This window comes from Neofelis nebulosa, chromosome 9 (assembly GCF_028018385.1).
Source record: "Neofelis nebulosa isolate mNeoNeb1 chromosome 9, mNeoNeb1.pri, whole genome shotgun sequence".
Taxonomy (NCBI): Eukaryota; Metazoa; Chordata; class Mammalia; order Carnivora; family Felidae; genus Neofelis; species Neofelis nebulosa.
In genome coordinates, this window is record NC_080790.1 from 133,281,957 (window position 1) to 133,302,358 (window position 20,402).

Consider the following 20,402-nt stretch of genomic DNA (forward strand, 5'->3'; position numbering starts at 1 on the left):
CATCAGTATAAACTCGCACAGCAAAGGATCCCATCCTTTGAAGAGCACATTCGTGAAAGGATGTTTCTTTAAAATCCTGTCACATGGTAGCACTTAAGCTAACAGACATCCCGTGGCTAGCAGGTCTTCTGGAAGCGTCATTTTGATCATGTGACAGCTGTTCTGAGTTCACTGGTTTCACAGTGGCCCTAAGACCTTTCCTCAAGCTTAGACGTTTCGGCCCGCCTTTCAAGTGCTTCCATAATTGTCCGGCCATATGCCAGACTCTCTTAACCAGGATTCCTGTGGGTTCTGGGATCAAATGCAGGCATCTGTGTTTGAAGCAGATAACTCAGAGGATCCAGAGGATTTTCAAAGTCCTCTCAGTCTGTTTTGACCTACACCGACTGCTCCCTTTTCTAAACACCCACAGCATTTGTAACCTGCACCCCACACGTTAACACCGGATTCCAACATCATCGTTTTGGAACAGGGCCAGTCACTTTGCATTCGTTCTCCAACTCAGTCCTCCCACTAACCACAGAAAGTAGATGCCACGGTCTGTCCCCAGAGCTGAGGAAAGTGGAGCAGGGGGGATTCAAGTCACCCCGTCACATTCAAACGGCCAGTAACTGTCAGAGCTGAGATTTGATGATGTGTCTCTTTGACTTCAGGGCTCCCATTATTTTTCCCACACCATCGTGTGGGGGATGGAAAGCTGCTTTCCGGGCTAAGAACTCTTCCCTATGTTCATTTTGGTCTAAGTCCTGTGTTTATTTTTACCTTTACACTATGCAGGAGGAGGGGAGAAAGGAATCGACCTTCCCAGATACGTCTTCTTGCGCCGTGGACACGGATTGTATACCTGCATCTACCTTCAAATACCCGTTTGAAGATATTTCAAATGCGGCATTTACTAATGGTGCACGTGCACACACACTTGCAAGTGCAGGCATGTGTATGTGCCTTGTTCCCCCAAATGGACTTTAGGTGTTTCGACAGCAGTACAAACGAGCCTTAGTCTTGTTTTGTGCCTTTTGTTGGCATCAAACGCCACACATGGATGTTTAGATCATCACCAGCAACTGTTCACACCTGAAGAGATGATAAAACTGTTCGTGGAGCCCTTACTATGTCCGAGGGTCTCTCTGGGTACAGTTACCGGACTGTCACAGCAACACAGTGAGATGAACACGTCCCTACTTACACAAAGGAAAACAGAGGCTTTCGGTGGTCAAGCAATGTGTCCAAACTTTCTGATTCTGTCTGTTGGGCAAGACTTGCCACGTACAAGAAATTTTCAAGATCATCTATTTCCTTTCAAGATCAACCCTTTCCTTCAACAGATGAGGAAAAAGAAACTCAAAGAGGCTGAGTAACTTTTGGGAGGTCACAGAACAAATGGTATACCAAAGACCCCAGAACAATAAAGGGCATAGGTAGTCCAGTCACTGGATTCGAAACAGTTTTTGGCAAACACGACATCATTTGAAATTAATTTTCTCAAAGGTTATTTTTGTTATTTTTGTTTTATAATAAGAACGACTTTCGCAATCAAGCCTATAAATCAAAATAACTTATAATCTCATATCCACAGCGTGTTAGGGGAGAATTTTATTTCTGATGCTCATATTGTGGACGCACACACTTCAAAGCCAGTTTGTGTGAAAGCTTCTCAGTTACAAGAGGAGAAGAAAGAGAGCTTGGGTTAGCGGAAATATCAAAATTCTCTAGCATTCCTCTTTGTTTCTTTTCCAAAAATTTTTACAACAGTGATTTTATAATCAAGTGTTTTCTAATTTAAAGAAAACAGAGGTCTTCATTTTGTTTTCTACTAAAACATACATCCCCCCATGAGATTTTCAGCTACACAAGGGGACCAGTCTGTTCGCTCTATCTTTTCAATGCCTTAGCACCCAGCACTTAGCACAAAAAAACTCAGCACAAAGAAAGAAGCTAAAAATACTCTTGCATGAGTGAATCTTGCCTGTGTTTTACTTTCATCTAGAGCTGTCTTCCTGATTAGGTGGAAGAAAGAAAAACAAGATTTACCGGTGACTGGGTTTTAGTGTCTCTTCATTATTTTTATAATCTACTCAAGAAATAAAGCCAGATAATCGAGGAAAAGGAAAAAAACCAATGAGACTGACCTATATGAAATCTGATCATTAGGGGGATGAATGTCAACTGGTCCTGTTTTTTCTTCAATGGAAATAGCTTGAATTTCAAAGAGGAACCAATATATCCCTCAGAGACCCCAAAGATAAGGAAAAATAAAGTATTTGAAGCTCAGTAGCTTAGCAGCTTCTCCAAACTGGAGGGTATAGAAAGATGAAGTGTGTCCCCTCCTGAACACGCAGGAGATAAATGACATAGGTCAGAAGGACAATTCATTGGCCACCTTTTTTTGAAAGTTTATTAATTTATTTTGAAAGAGAGAGGGTGTGTGCATGAGCAGGGTAAGAGCGGAGAGAGAGGGAGGGAGAGAATCCCAAGCAGGCTCTGTGCTGTCAGTGCACAGCCTGACACAGGGCTTGATCCCACAAACCATGAGATCGTGACCAGAGCTGAGATCGAGAGTCAGAGTCTCAACCGACTGAGCCACCCAGACCCCTGTCATTGGCCACTTTTGTGCTAGGCGTGGTGTTAGGGGGTTTGCGGGCATTCTTTTTATCTAATCTTCATTTCTCCGTCTAGGTACCCTTATTATTTGCATTTTACAAATTTTGAAACTGAGGCTGCTCATCCAGGCTCATTGGACCCAGAGTCAGATCTGTCTGCCGCCAATCAGTGTTCCTCAGACTTCCGTCACTTGCCAGCCTCCTGCATGGTCTTGGCCACATTTCGTGTACCTTCTGCGGCAGCCACGGAGTGTGCCGTTTCCCTGCTGGGAGAGCTTCCCGCCCACACCTCTTCGGCATCCGCTACCGAGTTAATGTTGAGGCCACGCTCCCAGGCAATGACTGAGCACGGCAGGGTACTGGGCCATTCTTGCTCAACATACGACTCCTCGTGGGCAAGCTCTGCTCTGGGATTTCCCGTTGGCTCAGCGCCACCCTGAGTCCATGGCTTTTCTGACCTTCTCCGCCTTCCTTCCCTGTCTCTCTTCTCCTGTGTCAGACCCTCACTATGGTGTGAAGTCTCTCTCTACCTACTCCTATCCCCTGTCCTTTATCCTTCATGCTGCTTGCCTCCAATAAATCTACTGCACATCAATTCTGTCTCAGTGTCGCTCCTTGAAGGATCCAAATTTGTGATCAGGTAACAGTTCCTTTTTAATAGGATTGCTTCTTAAGCTAAACATCTGTAGTCTCACCTTGAACAACATATATATTAAATCTTGAGTTTAATGTGCTGGCTCAGTTTTTCTAATGCACTTTAAATATGTATAATTGTTTAAATAAAAATGTTTGAGTACGGGTTGCCTAAGTCATCTTCCTGGCCACCAAACTGCACATCTGATTCACTCGGGAACTGTTCCCTGCCTTGTATTGGTGATAAAAGCTTTTTTAAAAGTAAGTAATTGGCGGTTGGGAAGGAAGGAGACCAGAACAGGATGCCAAATGACATCACCCAAAGTTTTCATTAAGTATTAGAGTTTGTGTTTTGGGCAGGACCCAGAAGAAAGATATCTGTGCAACAGAAAACAAACAGGGAAGAGTTCCAGAAATCCAGCTGGATTCTGGACCAAAGAATACAACGAACACCACAGGGGCATCTGTATTAATCACCTGCCTTGTATTGCGTGCCAAGTTTTGCACGTTTTGCATGGATGTTTTGATGAAATTACTAATTAGATCTCTTTCAGCTCTATGAATTATATTCCACTGTCTCACCCACGGCTTCTTGCTCATCCTTTGGCCACATTTAAAAGAGGCAAGAGTTCTGAACATGTGTGGCAGCTGGGGTTTGCTCAACAATGATGATCAAGGAATAGCTCTCAGACTGACTCAGCCCCACCCACCACACTCCCTTGCACGCCACTTTAATTCTAGAGGGAAAAAGATCGGACGGTGGTGTGAATGCCCTTATCACAGAGCACGCTGTGTGCCCTGCCCTGGTGGAGAATGGTGGACACCTTGGTTTTCTAAAAGGAGAGTGAGCCTTAGTGGTTCCTAATGACAGATTATATCTTGCAGGGGAAAGAGGGAGGGAGCCCAGAGGTGGTTCAGCTCGCGGGAGTGAGAGTGCTCGGAGGAATCCAGGAAGAAGCCAGACTACTAAGCCATTTTAGTAAGAAAATGAAGTCACGAAATACCACAACTGTCTGTCATGAGCCGGAATAACTCCAAGAATGAAAAAATCTGCTTGTTTATTTCCTTTCCTTTCCCGTGAAACATATGCACATGACACGATAGGCATTTCATTCTTCCCAGGAGTAAATTACAAGTCTTCAACTCAATGGCTAGTTGAGTTATTTGGGAGAAGAAAAATAAACTGCGTGCTTTGTGAGCACATGAATTGGCCCAGTTGAAATAGTTTCCCAAGTCTTCCTAGCCCCAAAGTCTCCCCAAGTCTTGAAAATAGAACTTACCTTTTTCCAGAACAGTTTGCTCAGAGGCAGAGAGGTGGGTGCCCCCTTTTCCTTGGGGGCTTCCTTCGCTGTTTCGGAGGATGTAGGATTCTTGGCCGTCCCTCTGGTCTCCTGGGATATAAAGTTAGCTTTGTCTGACTGGACGTCAGGTGACGGGACAGGTGGCTTTTCAGCACCCTATAGAGTAAAAAAAGAAGTAAAAATTAAAGTGATGTCAGGATTCCAAAAGCGAAAGGGTTCTTTTTTTATAAATACAGGCTGGGGTTATGCATGTTAGTTTTCTTTTTCACAATTTTCTGTACTTGCAAATATTCTATGTGAATGTGGATTTGTGTTAAAATTTTGGAAAAAGTCAAGTTATTTTCCTTTTGCAAAAAACGATATTATGTTCTTGTAAGTCAGTAGGGATCAGGGTGCTCGTAGGAGGCACTTTGCTGTTAGAATGTTGTTAGTTCATATCGAGTGCCCTTCAAGTGGTTTTGATCATGTTCCCACCAGTAAAAACATCTTGAAGAGGCACCTCCAATACATCCGCGTTCCTATTATAAACGTATATTATTTCACTAGTCCAGATTAGACATTAAAGGAGGTATAAGGGACATAAAGAAGGTATAGGCATAAGGGACATAATCTCCAACTTGCAGCTTTTAATAAAACTTATAACTTTTAAGAAAAGGTACCTGTGCCAGGCACTGCTCTAAGGGATTGAATGTACTAACAATAGCTCTACGAGGAAGGAACTAATTACTATGTTCATTTTACAGTGAAGGAAATGTTGGTCCCAGGTTGTTAAAAAAAAAAACAAAAACTTCCCTACGACTACACTAATAAGGGGGCAGAGTTGACAGCAAAATCCAGGGAGTCTGATACCCACACCCAAACTCTTACCAGCTCCCCTATAATACCCTGCCTCTAATGAACTAAGGTCTCCCCACTCCCTGTGCTATCGTATGCAGCCAGGGAGAAAATGTCTAAAAAAAACCTTCATGGCCAGAAGGTGAGAATGACAAAAAAATTGAGAAACACATCTACACCCATCAGTTTCATTGGGAAACTGATGGGTACTCCTCTTCTCTTTACATTGGGAAAGTACCCAGAGACCCTTGAAAAAAACATCGCAAGAGGATAACTCTATTATATATAGAATAATATAACTGTAGTATATTTGTGTAATTGTTCGTTGAATAGGCACCTCCCTGGCCAGACCATGAGCTCTGAGGGTAAGAGCCATTGCTTTGGTCAGCATTATATCCCTAGCTCCCATCAGGTCCAGTGTCTGGCATAAGATAGGCATTAAATAAATAGCTAAATAATTGTCTAGAAAGGACTGGAGAGCAACGTCTACACGGGATCCTGTTACGTTGTGTTTCTACCCACCCTGCCCCTCCTTACTGGGCTATGGGGTCATAGGCTACCAGTAGTCTTTTCTCCTTGCCCACCCATCTCCTCACTTCCCAACGAAGTGCCCCAGATGGCGTTCTGCCAGCATAAACTGAATTAATACTCTGTCTGCATTATGGAAGAGATTATAAAAACTCTGTGTTTTTTGGAGTCAATCTCCTGGATGGATTCAGATATGCCAAATACAGCAAACACTCTCAGTAATGAGAATATAAGATACCCCGTCCATTTGCATTTCAGATCAACAAAGAAAAATTCTGAGCCATCAGAACATAGGTCCCCGGGACATATTTATCTTTATACTAAAAAATTATTTGCTGTTTATCTGAAATTTGAATTTGGCGGAGTATCTGTAGGTTATCTGGCAACCCCACGTATGAAATTCTAACATTAGATTTGGAGATTGCATTTCGGATGACCTTACCTTCTTCCCTAATATGTCTTCACATCTGGGTGTGGGAGAGGAGAGGGGTTAGTAAGATATAAACATTACACTGAAGTGGAAAACAATGACCGTATGGCAGAGCTTATGAATTAAATGAGCCAGCTACTAAAATTTTAGCTGCCCTGCAGAGAGGGCGGACATCAGGAAAACCTGAGTGGGGAGAGGAGCATTCCTGGGCATGGCAAAAAAAGTCCTAAAACAATGCCTTGCTTTGTGTGCATGTTGTCATGTTCAACGTTAGAAGAACATGTGAAAAAGTTTGATTCCGAAGCATAGCATGTGACGAAGCCAAGAGAAAAAGATCCTGATTCAGCAAAGCAAAGCTGACGCTCTTATTATTTATAACAATAAGCTTATTTCACTTATTAACTCCTGGCCTCCCTACTTTTTTAAGCCAATAAAAAAAATTTTTTAAGAAAATTCTTCTTATAGAAAGAAAAATTGAGATACAGAGAAATGAGTCTAGGAGTTGATCACGACTGGTAACCACTGCATTTTTTTTTTTTTTAATAGCAAAACCAGAAGACGATGTTTAATCCCTGAATTTGCTTGGATTTCCTCTTTTCTGTCCTGGGTTCCAATGAAATTGAGGGTGAGTGGCACAGCTCCTATAATCATGCCACAATCTGGCTGGTTGGTCTTAATGGCCCTATTTCTCTCTCTGTTTGGATGACAAACGAAGAAAAAGGAGGTGAAAGCCAGTAAGTTCTACCAAACTCCTGCAAAAATGAGAATTGAGAACATTTGAGAGTTGTCTCCTTTACTTTTACACAAAAAATAGACTGAACGTAACTCAAGGCAAAATCTTACAGTCCTTGTGTTGGCATTACAGAATCCCAGGGAGGGGCACCTCTTCTTGCCAATATTTTCCAAATCCTATCTTTGCCCGAAATGCAAGGCAGTGGCAGGATGTGAGACCAATGATCGGGGGAGAAACCTTAGGAATACTGAACTCGGGTGGTCCCCTTTGTGTGGAGGAAAGAGATTCTGGAGACATGAAACTTTGCTGTGCATGAAATGAGTTTCCTAATGAAATGCAGACATGAGGGGGAAAGTCATACGTTTTGTAAACTTTCAGGGCCCCCTCCTCGCAGAAGCTCCGGGTGGGAATTCAGCTGGATTGCTTTGCGTAAGGTCTATGACACATTTCGCTAGCAATTACCAAATTGTCTCTCACATAGAGTAGCACCACTTTTTAATCTCCACCCTCCCCCCCCCCCCGCCCCCCGCCCCGTAATTTCTATCACTCCACCCTCTCTGTCTTTACAAAACAAAATAAGCCTGTACGGAAATTAAAGCGTGGCTTCATAACACGGTTTGCTTATGCAAAAACAGATGCAGCCAGGAGATCTTTCTATGGAGCCTTTCTTTGCATACACCGTCCTGGGACTCTAACATCCAGCTGGGGAAGTTTTTTTTAACAAGTTCATTCAACCTAGTGGAGAATGGTTGATGTTTTAAACACATGTCCAACGAATGGATAAAGAAGATGTGGTTTATATATACAATGGAATACTACTTGGCAATGAGAAAGAATGAGATCCCGCCATTGGCAGCAACGTGGATGGGACTGGAGGGTATTATGTTGAGTGAAATGAGTCAGGCAGAGAAAGACAGAGACCATATGTTTTCACTCCTGTGTGGATCTTGAGAAACATAACAGAAGACCATGGGGGAGGGGAAGGGGGGGGAAAGAAGTTACAGAGAGGGAGGGAGGCAAACCATAAGAGAGTCTTGAGGACTGAGAACAAACTAAGGGTAGATGGGGGGTGGGGGAGATGGGAAAGTGGGTGATGGGCAGGGAGGAGGGCACTTGTTGGGATGAGCACTGGGTGTTGTATGGAGACCAATTTGACAGTAAATTATATTAAAAAAATAAAATAAAATAGATAGATAGATAGATAGATAGATAGATAAATAAATAAATAAATAAATAAAATAAACAATGTCCAAGCATGCTGGCCCAATTCAGGGATCTTAACTGGTGGTTTCAGACGAACACTGGTCTCTTCCTAGAAATTGAGAGTGAAATCTTCACAACTAATTCTATGTTGTCCTCACTTTCCAAGGACATGGAGATAGAAATTGCTCTGCCTTCATTCATTGTTTCGTTCTGTCTGGGCTTTTATTTGGGCTCAGGATGAGCTTGGTTAATACTGAAAATGGAGGGAACAGGCCACAGAAAGATAACGTTATTTTCTTGAGGTTAGAAGAGTATTTCCCAAAGCGTAGGAAGCATACCATTGGTGGCATCACAGATAATTTTAGATTGTGCAGACATGTAACGGTTAATAACATGAAAATGGCAAAAATACTTTTCTTTTTTCAACTCGCATTTAATCTTCCTGAGAACATTCGGGGAAAAGCTCAGTCTGGTGCCGGTATATCTTTAACATTTTTCTATTGCTGGCAAATTGCATTTTAATGGAGCTAGAAAGGCATTGGATTCAGAGCTTAACACAAACAAGGTAGCTAGAAGGTCATTATTTTTTAATTAGCCATATTAATGGTTACCTCTTTGTGAAAAATGACTCCAGTTTTCCATGTATGATGTAATAAAAGTTTTCTTTAAAGATACCTTTAAATAGGAATTGAGTCCATTTTAAGAAAAAAGATCAACTGAACCGTGCTAAATCTGACAAAAATGATTACGATGGTTTGCATACTTCCGACGTTTGGGAAACACGGAGTTAGAAGGATCATTCCAGAACCCTGGTCCACACTAGGAAGAAACGAGCCAGATGTTTATTTATAATTATGGAGATTTAAAATAATCATTGAAATTTGATTCGCAAAATCTTTAATGCCCTCTAATGATCCCAATCATACAAGGCTGTCTTCCCTGAAGCAGGGCTGAGGGGACATAGGACATGGGACAGCCACCTGTACCATGTGGTGAAGACCAGGGTTCTTTTTTTTTTTTTTTTTTCTTTGTCATTTAACAAGATACAGACCTTATGCCTAAAGAATTTCCTAAAGGCGAATCCTAGCCTGGGGCTATGCAGGGGCTTTTTCTTGGTGGCTTTAGCTTGGATCTCACAGATCTTCTGCCCAGCTTGTCCATCACAGACACTTTCTGTTTTGGATGCCTTTTGGGCAACAGCGGTCACAGCTTAGAACTTTGTTTTTAGACAAAATCCATTTTTTCCCCCATTGTTTTTAAGTGCATTGAAACGCTTTGACAATTAACTGCCGAGACAGCACCCCCCATCCCCAAACCACAACATTCACATCACGTGAATGACTCTCTTCTCTTAAACGCTCAGAGACAATGTGCTGCACAGTATATTCACAGTCCATTTCAAGCACACCTTAGTTTTCATCAGGGCGACCTACTTAAATGACCCAGATTAACACGACTTGCTAAAGACAAGGACCGGACATTTAAGCTCCATCTATATGATATAAAATATTCAGATTTAAAGAAGATACACAGCCCCTACTTGACAGCACTAAATATTTAAATGCTATTGTCACATGGGAAGGAAAAAAATACCTGAAGACACGCAATTTATTTTTGCATCCTGGAGCCAAGGCAAACACTGCCTTGAGTGGCTTCCTTTCTCCAAACGATCTTTTATTCAGTATTAGAAACCTCAGGGAAGCAGTATCATCCATAAAAATTTCAGCTGACTTCTAGACGAGCAGATCTCTCTGGCAAAAAAAGTGTCTACTGTGTGCCAGTCCACAGAGCCAGAGTGGGGGTGGGGTGGGGGGAGATTGGAACTGAAATAACCCAGCGACAACCATTCAGAATTGTTGACTCGAGTTACAAATGGCGGGGGATTTTGTGTGGGGCGTGTAGTGTGCTAAAAACCGTCTGGGCCAGATGGGAAGATGGACAAATGGTGTAGATGTTTCAAATGCAAGGATCCAAGAACTTCAGTAGAAAGGATGTTAAAAAGGCAGGTTTGTATAAAGGGATCTGTTTGTATCATAGACAACCTACATTCACCAAACTCTCTTTTGAGACTCAGTTCTACTAGCAGTGACCTTGACCTCTCTGGGCAGGGTAGTGAGATTTTATCAGCTATGTACGTGCAGTTGGGACCCATTCTGGGGTGGGAAGAGTCTTGTTGTATGAGCAGCGGAAGAGAATTAGCGCCATCAGGTCACTTGAGAAGCCACACAATTCGCCCACATACCCCACTGTTTTTAGCCTATTGTGCTGACTATGTGACTTTAAACAATGCAAGACACGGAATCAAAAGAGAAACATTTGGACGCAACTATTCATTGAACTTGACCCTAGCTGACTTGCAGCAAACGACTAATTTTAAAGGAAATGCATGTAGATGCCTCATATATATATATATATTTTTTTTTCTAACATAAGAAGAACATTCTGGAAGGACCAATCAATACAATACAAATGTAATAGTGGTGGTTCAATACGTCCTGCAGCAATTATGGAAATCGTGATCACCTGCATTTGAATAGAATTCCGTGGTTTACCAGGCATTGTCATATTTTCATTCAATGCCAGGGGATGGGGGGAGATGGAATTTTTGTTGTCCTGATTTGACAGACGTTGAAATTTGGATTCACATAGGTTAGGATCACATCATACAGCTACCGCATAGCAGGACCGGAGCTCAAACGCAGGTCTTGAGATAAATTCCAGGATCCTTTTCACAACCTGGCCCCTTCGAAAATTGGTAACAGATGTTATCGGGCTGGCCACGCCATTTATTTGGTCCCAGTGTCTTTCAAAGCCGTTATCAAAAGGAGGACCCAAGACACTCATCTGTCACCAAGTTAAACTTTCCTCCCGATTCCCGTGAAAGTTAAACCATGTGTTCCATTAGGGATAATCCGTTCTGTCAAGTGTAAAGGAAAACATCTCTAGAAAGTAGTTGATCCAAACAAAATTTATTTTGAGGGGAATTGGTTGAATCTCTAGGAAGACAGGAAAAACCTCGGTCTCTCTAGGGCATTCTAACTCTCAACATTCCTTCTTTTGGCAAGAGTCCAATGGTGACTATTTCATTTCACCAAACCACTGCCTTTGTGGTGATTTATTCTTTTCAAATTGCACGAAAGACACAGAATGTATTTTTTAGAAAACGGAAATATGGCAGCTTCCTTCTACTTCCAACTGAGTCTCATTTCTTCCTCGTTTCCAGTGGCTACTCCATGCTCTGTACCCTATTCCTATATTCCTTGGGTCTCTCTATACACAGCTAACAAGACTAGCATGATATATAGTCACTGGTATTCGGTTCTTACTCTATATAAGAAGCTGGTTATTGTGACATTATATATCCAGAGTTAGCATATATTTCAAGCTTTCCACTAAAATTTTCATTAAAATATCGTTGACATGAATGAAATGGTTTAAAGACAGTCTAACAGCACTTTTCCATTACTAAATATATAGGCAAGTATACACGTGCCTACACACACATGCACACGCGCAAAACTCAGGATGCGAAACAGCAGACACAAACCCAGACCCAACTCTACACACAAACCCAAGCACGAACACCCTTCAAACTACCTACCGTATCTTCCAGATCTTTTTTTGTTTCAGCTTTGTTAGGTGAAACCTTAAAATGTAAGAAAACCAAATATTAAAACTCATAGCTAGCTCATTAGGTAAGGTGATTTGATTTCATAGATACATTTTTTTTTTTTGGTCTTTGTTTTTTTTTCTGGGGAGTGGTGGTAAAATTCACTCTGCTGGTAAAGAATGTAATGAGAAGTCCTTTCCAGTAGAAAGGAGTTCTACCAAGTTCAGTAGAAAACCACGGACTTCTGGATAATTTCTAGGTATAGAAAAGCTAAAATACATTAATATTTTATCATGAAATGTATCAGATCTTACACATTCACTAAGGGCTTGGCCACATTCAAAACTGCCTCCTGGAAGGCCACGGATTTTCCATGAATTCTACCACCAATCCAAAGAAATGCACAACCCTTTGGTGTTTGTGGCACGTTCTGTTGACTTGTTTTACCTTTTGAAGTTAGTCTCGGACTTTGGAAATAACTCGAACACACCTGCAGCTGTCTGTTTGATCATTCATTCATTCATTCAGCCCTCTTTTGCATGTCTGACATGTGACTGTCTGTGGCTTCCTTGAGGAATCAGAGATAAGCAAGCAATACAAGACACGGGTCCTTGCCTCTATGCAGTTAAAGTAGATTTAGAGGTAACAAGATAGGGAATTATTTCTACAGTTTTATCTGCCATTTGGGCGGCAAAACTACGTTGATAGGTTCACAACTCAAGGAGCTATTTTCCAACTATGTTTATGATCAATGACCGTAAGACTTGAAACTACTGTAGAGTTCCATGACAACACAGCTCAAGTCACACAGTTTGGGCACCCAACGTTCATATCGTGGTCCTCAGCTCTGATGTGACATGATCCCCTTGCAAGGCACCTCTTGTCCCCATTCTCCAGTGTTCCAGCTGCACCATCATGGTACCCCATTCAATACAATGACATCCAAGTACATGTTATTCTTAGAATTAACCAAACTTTTGAGCAATGGGATTGAGGAAAGAGGGGGAGGAAAACACTTACCAGAGTTTTAAAGAAGCTCATGATGGAATTACGATTCTCTGTTGTATCTGTTGCCTGGGGGTCCTCCTTTGCAACGTCCAGTTCCTCTGGGTCCCCAGGGGCAGAGCACCTCACAGTCGGGATCTCTTGTCCTTCCTTCCCCTTGCTGTCAACTATGTCCTAGGTGTCAAACAGAGTCGTCACAGTTTCCACTTGTTGAATGTGGACTCTCACAGCAATATTTTTGCTTCACACCCCTCTCTCCCTTACCCCCTAATTCCAGCCATACTTCTTCTGCCCACGGGGATGCAGAACAATCGGGAGCTTATGAGAATCACTCTTCCTTCCCCTCCTCTGCTTTCTAACATATTCAGCATTTGCAGTCAGTTGGAGGGACATTGTTTGGAGCCAGAGGGGAACAAACACAGCAGGGCACGTTGCATCCCCGAACAAAACCTCTTTTCTCCCAATTCTACAAAGAGGCTGTGTATGATGCCAATATTTCCCAACTCCGTGGTCACCTAGTCTAACGATCCGTAACGTTAGCCCCAGAGACGCCTCCATTTGACTTCCCACAATCTCCACAGTAAGAATCATATCAGCTTTTTAAAAGTACCGTTGTTTTATTTTTTTAAAGTTTATTTATTTTGAAAGAGAGAGAGATTGAGCGGGAGAGGGTCAGAGAGAGAGAGAGAAGGAGAGAGGGAGAGAGAATCCCAAGCAGGCCTTGCACATTCAGCACGGAGCCCAATGTGGGGATCGAACTCACGAACCATGAGATCGTGACCTGAGCTGAAATCAAGAGTTGGATGTTCATCCGACTGAACCACCCAGAGGCCCTTACCCCTGTCCTCCTTTCCCCATCTCTACAGCCGTGACCCTAGCCTAAGTCAGGTTACTTCAAACCCATTCATTCTTCAGGCTTGATCTCGAGTTTCCCTCCCCCTCCCCCCACCACTGACATCTCTCTGGGTCTTGCCGGCCACGACATCTGTTTCCTTCTCTGAGTTTCTGTGCCCCGTTCTCCTCTGCACTCACTTTGGACGCAGGTTATGTACATAAGATTAGCCTAATGCCAGAGGCCAGGCCAGAGTAGCCTGCATTAAAAATGGGGCTTTTGTGGGACGGCTATAAAAATACAAAAATACATTTTGATGAATATTTTAAAAGGTAATAATAACACACGTATCCTGCAAGGTTTGGCTCAGCCCCGGCACTCTTTCTAAATGGAGAGGTGCTTCTCGTGAAATGTCTCATAAAGAACTAGAACTTTGTAAAACTGAAAGCAGATAAAAGCTGTGGCCTTGACAAGCTTGTTGGGTTTTCTAGTTAATTCCAGGCAAAAACTGTTTTGCTTTGGAAGAGAGGCTCTTTTGAAAAAAAAAAAAAGTTTCACGTGAGTTGGATTTTTTTTATTCTAAGGTATAATGTAGTGATACCAACATTATTTATTCACTTGTTAGGAAGGATGGTTGAAAATGTTGTTTATAGCAGATGAGTGGTAAGATACCTACAGGTACGGGGATTTCATGTTAGGTGCTACTCACGCGCACACAGAAAGTTATTGTTTTGGTGTGCTTTAAAAAAATGTTATTCCTGGCACCAGAACTTTGGTACTGTGGATATTTTTGCTTAGGTGAAGCTGAGTGAAAAGAGATTAAAAAAAAAAAAAGTTAGTTAACATGCAGTGTAGTCTTGGTTTCAGGAGTAGAATCCGGTCACTTACAAACAACACCCAGTGCTCATCCCGACAAGCACCCTCCTTAATGCCCATCCCGCATTTAGCCCACCCCCCACCTCCCCTCCAGCAATCCCCAGTTTGTTCTCTGTATTTGAGAGTCTCTGATGGTCTTCCTCCCTCACTGTTTTTATCTTATTTTTCCTTCCCTTCTGTTATGTGCATCCGCTGTGTTTCTTAAATTCCACAGACGAGCGAAATCATATGGTATTTGTCTTTCTCTGACTAATTTCGCTTAGCGTAATACCCTCTAGCTCCATCCACGTCCTTGCAAATGGCAAGATTTCATTCTTTTTGATTGCCGATTAATACTCCATTGTACATATATACCACATCTTCTTTATCCATTCATAGTTCCTCTCGAAATAACACCAGCATTCTTCACAGAGCTAGAACAAACAATCCTAAAATTTGTATGAACCGGAAAAGACCCCAAATAACCAAAGTCATGTTGACGAAGAAAACCAAAGCTGGTGGCATCACAATTCTGGGCTTCAAGCTGTATTACAAAGCTGTAATCATCAAGACAGGACGGTACTGGCACAAACACACACACATAGATCAATGGAACAGGATAGAGAACCCAGAAATGGACCCACAAATACACGACCAACTAATCTTCGGCAAAGCAGGAAAGAGTATCCGATGGGAAAAAAGATGGTCTGTTCAGCAAAGCGTGCTGGGAAAACTGGACAGCGACGTGCAGAAGAATAAAGAGAAAATTTTAAATAAAACTTGAAACAAAGAATATTATACCAATAATCCAACAGGTGTTTTGGGCGATGAGCCATTTTGAAAGTGGTACAAGGAATAAATCTAATTGAGAGGTGTCCCACTGGGTCTGACTTACGGTGTTGCCTAGGACAGAGTTATCTCCGTTCACTCATGTGCTACGTGGGGGAACTTGGACTGTGCCCAAGCTTCAGAGAGACCACGGAGGGTTAGCATGGGCTCTGGAGCTGGCAGTCCAGACACTCCCCACTCCACCAGATCTATAGTTGCCTAAACCAGAAAAAATGAGCACAGTCAAGAAAGGACAATGGCACCAGCAAGGCAAAAAGACCAGAGCCCTTTTCTCTCAGTCCTTCCTCCCTGAACTCACACACCTGAGGACAGAGAAGTAAGAGAGAAAATCCTATTCCTTCCAGATTACAAGTCCAAGGTGGCATCAGAGCTTGGCTCCAGAAAAGAAAATGGATATGAGATTAGAGTTCCCGAATGGGACTGGACTTTTGTTTTTGTTTTTTGTTTTGTTTTGTTTTTAATATATGAAATTTATTGTCAAATTGGTTTCCATACAACACCCAGTGCTCATCCCAAAAGGTGCCCTCCTCAATACCCATCACCCACCCTCCCCTCCCTACCACCCCCCATCAACCTTCAGTTTGTTCTCAGTTTTTAACAGTCTCTTATGCTTTGGCTCTCTCCCACTCTAACCTCTTTTTTTTTTTTCCTTCCCCTCCCCCATGGGTTTCTGTTAAGTTTCTCAGGATCCACATAAGAGTGAAACCATATGGTATCTGTCTTTCTCTCTATGGCTTATTTCACTTAGCATCACACTCTCCAGTTCCATCCACGTTGCTACAAAGGCCATATTTCGTTCTTTCTCATTGCCACGTAGTACTCCATTGTGTATATAAACCACAATTTCTTTATCCATTCATCAGTTGATGGACATTTAGGCTCTTTCCATAGTTTGGCTATTGTTGAGAGTGCTGCTATAAACATTGGGGTACAAGTGCCCCTATGCATCAGTACTCCTGTATCCCTTGGGTCAATTCCTAGCAGTGCTATTGCTGGGTCATAGGGTAGGTCTATTTTTAATTTTCTGAGGCACCTCCACACTGCTTTCCAGAGCAGCTGCACCAGTTTGCATTCCCACCAACAGTGCAAGAGGGTTCCCGTTTCTCCACATCCTCTCCAGCATCTATAGTCTCCTGATTTGTTCATTTTGGCCACTCTGACTGGCGTGAGGTGATATCTGAGTGTGGTTTTGATTTGTATTTCCCTGATGAGGAGCGACGTTGAACATCTTTTCATGTGCCTGTTGGCCATCCGGATGTCTTCTTTAGAGAAGTGTCTATTCATGTTTTCTGCCCATTTCTTCACTGGGTTATTTGTTTTTCGGGTGTGGAGTTTGGTGAGCTCTTTATAGATTTTGGATACTAGCCCTTTGTCCGATATGTCATTTGCAAATATCTTTTCCCATTCCGTTGGTTGCCTTTTAGTTTTGTTGGTTGTTTCCTTTGCTGTGCAGAAGCTTTTTATCTTCGTAAGGTCCCAGTAATTCACTTTTGCTTTTAATTCCCTTGCCTTTGGGGATATGGGACTGGACTTTTGAATCACTGCAAGGTTTGGGATCTATGACAGCATCAGAGTTAGGAAGGAAACTATTTATTGAACATCTACCAGGTGCCTCAAATGGACACATTCGCTGGGCATACAGCCGTGAGGGAGACACACACAGCCGTGTTCTCAGACAGCTGACATTCCAGCAGGGAGGCAAAGCAAAACCCAACAAAAATACAGAGGGACCGATAAGTGAACTTCATGACTCAGGAAGTGAAGCCTGCAAGAGAAAACACGAAGAAGATGAAAGAAAAGAGGGTGAATTAGTCACTGGGTGAAATCCTCCAAGAAGGTTATGTGTGGGGGTGGGGGAGGCATCGATTCTGCCGGGGGTGGGGGGTGCTGACCTCCAGGTTAGGTCAGCTGCTCTGAGCCCCTCTGGCCCCACAGCCCATGGGCTCCCAGTGACCCTCACAGTGAGTGAAAGAGTCTGCATCTAGAAGGGTCTGCCAGCTCCCAGATGGGCTCTTCCTGCAGGGAGGAAGAGGCAATGATTCTTCTCCAGGGCTAGACACACAGGGAACACTTACTGAACTCCCTGGAAATAAAACGGAACACAGTGAAGTCAATGAAGGGGAAGCGGATTGGTAGAAGGTCAAGTGGTGCTCATGGGTCGAGGTGGTCATCAGGGAAAGCCCGCCATGATGGCTACCCTCTGAGGAAGGCAGCAGGTAGCCATTTGTACCTCCTTGCCCAGGACAGAACAGTCTGAATGGAGGAGACACGGCTCAACAGAACTCCAGGGACGGACTCCGGGAGTCCTCCAGCTTTGTCCTCGGCCCCATGGCGTCTTCTCCAGACATCTCTGAAGATGCTTCCCTCCGCCTCCCTGATTTCCCCGGGGGCAGCAGTGTCTCAAGTCTTGGACAGCAGCTGAGAGATGAGACCCCGTAGACCCTCCTGCTCAGTGCGAGGAGATGGTTTGTCTGCCAGGGGCTCTTCCCCAGTGACAGCTTTATGGCCTTTCAAACTGAAATCCTCGGCTTGAACTTGAGCCCTTCTCTTGAAATAATTTTTTCTTCTTAGCCTGGCTTTTAAAACAAACATAACTCTGCTTCCAGAAAGATGGAGAATACGAATGTTTCCTTATCCTCCCAGTAAGCAAAATGGAAAAACCAATCCCTGCTTTCTCTCTGCCAGGTGGACAGGGGCAGGTAGACCAGCTACAGACTGGAGGAACCATATGGTGGGGAGTTCCTGGGATTTCTTTTTGCCTCATAGATTCTAGACCCGGAAATGGAGCCAGCAACCTGGAAATACCAGCAGTCACTGACCCCCCCCCCCAAAAAAAACCAAAAAACAAAAAAGAAAAATGCTTACAAGGAGGCAGAAAAACTAGATCGCACACACATTGCTTGCTGGTGGGCACATAAAATGATACAGCCTGTCTGGAAAAGGGTTTAGCAGTTTCTTACTCAATGCACAGCTACATACAACCTAACAACTGTACTCCTGGGTTTTTTCTCACCAGTAAAATGAAGACATATATTCACAAAAAATATATGAAGACATATATTCACACTTGCCTCCACAGGAAAGTTTATAGCAACTTAGTTTGGAATAGCCCCAAACTGGAAACAACCAGATGTGTTTCAATGAATGAACCGTTAAAGACAATGTGGTCTATCTGTAGCATGGAAGGGTATTCAGCAATAAAAAAGGAAGGAGAGGAACAGTATCAATTAAGAGCGTCCGTGACCTTGATGAGTCTTCAGAGGATCCTGCCTGTCCCAAGAGTACACATACCATTCTAGAAATGACCTAACTATAGAAAGAGAGAGCAGATGAGTGGTTGCCAGAAGTTAACGGAAGGATGGATACAGTAGGGAAGGGGATGAGCCTATAAAAGGGCAACATGACGTGTCCTTGTCTTGGTGGGAATGTTCTCCATTGGATTGTATCAATGCCAATATCCTGGTTGTGTTATTGTATCATAGTTTCACAAGATGTTACCACTGAGGGACCCTGGATGAAGGGATTTCTTTGTATTACTTCTTACAACTACATATGAATCTATAATTTCAAGATAAAAAAAATTTAAGTATATTGTTTTAATGTTTATTTATTTTTGAGAGAGAGAGAGAGAGAGAGAGAGAGAGAGACAGAGTGTGTGTATGTGTGTGTGTGTGTGTGTGTGTGTGTGTGCATGAGAGGGGGAGGGGCAGAGAGAGACAGACACACAGAATCCAAGGGAGGCTCCAGTCTCTGAGTTGTCAGCACAGAGCCTGACGCGGGGCTCGAACTCACGAACTGTGAGATCATGACCTGAGCCAAAGTCAGATGCTTAACCAACTGAGCCACCCAGGCGCTCCAAGATTTAAAAATTTTAAAAAAGCATTGTAGGGTAGTTCTGGAAGAGTAAGAATGAAGAACCAATAAAAAGTCCAACAATTCTGGAATAGATCGATAAATTAGCATGTGGCATTAACATGTGAGATTAACCTCTAAGCTACATTAGCCTACATTTCTACATGTAAGAATTAACATACGTTCCATGTGATGGAATATTTTGTAGCCATGAATTCTTTGAGGAACGTATAATGAGGAAAAGAAATGCCTATGGAAATAATAAAAATGACCAAGCTTTATGTGTCCAGCCCTAAGAAACTAGTTTAAAAAGCCCCATTTAGTTCTTACGATTTCATGAAGTATGTACTATACACATTTTTTTTTACTGATGAAAAAATTGATGCATGACAACAATAAATAACTTGTGTATGGTCATAGAGTAGAGCTGGAGTTTGACTCTGAGCCCAAATTATTCCAGAAGCAAAAAACGTGTAGGCTCTCTTCTACATTGCCTTAAACAACTCCCTTTCTTCCGGTGTTTACTTAAATATCTTTCTACCAAGGGTTTTCCTATTTTAGTTTCTCTCATCTATTTCTTTTCCTTGCTATGCAACACGACTTACCCAAAGATATGTGAGAATTTAGCGTATGATAAAAATGACACCTCAGATCTCTTTGAAGTGAAGGATTGCTCAATAAAAGAGAGAGGGACTACGAGGTGGTCATCTGAAAACAAATTAACACGGTGTCCTAACTCAATCCTATACCAGGACAAAATCCAAATGGATAAAAACACTAGAAGAAAACACCAAAGAAAGTATGTATTTTATAATTTTGCGTTGAGAAGTCTTTTGTAACTATGACTCAAAATCCAGAAGCCATAAAAGGAAAGATTGAGATTTAAAAAAAAAAAATCCAAATGTTTGAAAACATTCCATTGGGAGGCTGGTTTGGGAAGCAGGCACTGTTGTAAGTGATGATTGGAATATAAATTAATTCTGTCCTGATTGAGGGCAATTTGGCATTATCTATCAATATGTTTTTAAATTTTTTTAAATTTTTATTCATTTTTGAGAGACAGAGCGTGAATCGGGGAAGGGCAGAGAGAGAGGGAGACACAGAATCCGAAGCTGGCTCCAGGCTCTGAGCTGTCAG

At 42.5% G+C, this 20,402-nt stretch overlaps 1 protein-coding gene across 6 annotated transcripts in view; it reads right to left on the minus strand.

Annotated features, from left to right (window-relative positions):
- BCAS1 (brain enriched myelin associated protein 1) overlaps positions 1-20,402 on the minus strand; it is a 101,513-nt gene that overhangs the window by 32,109 nt on the left and 49,002 nt on the right. For 4 of the 6 annotated variants that reach the window (XM_058686011.1, XM_058686006.1, XM_058686007.1 and 1 more), the window contains 4 exons: positions 12,893-13,051; positions 11,864-11,908; positions 9,314-9,448; positions 4,514-4,690 (listed from right to left, as the gene is read on the minus strand). In XM_058686011.1, the coding sequence (XP_058541994.1) occupies positions 4,514-4,690; positions 9,314-9,448; positions 11,864-11,908; positions 12,893-13,051 (516 nt within the window). The remainder of the gene's footprint in view (positions 1-4,513; positions 4,691-9,313; positions 9,449-11,863; positions 11,909-12,892; positions 13,052-20,402) is intronic. The other 2 variants (XM_058686009.1, XM_058686010.1) reach the window with 1 other exon arrangement.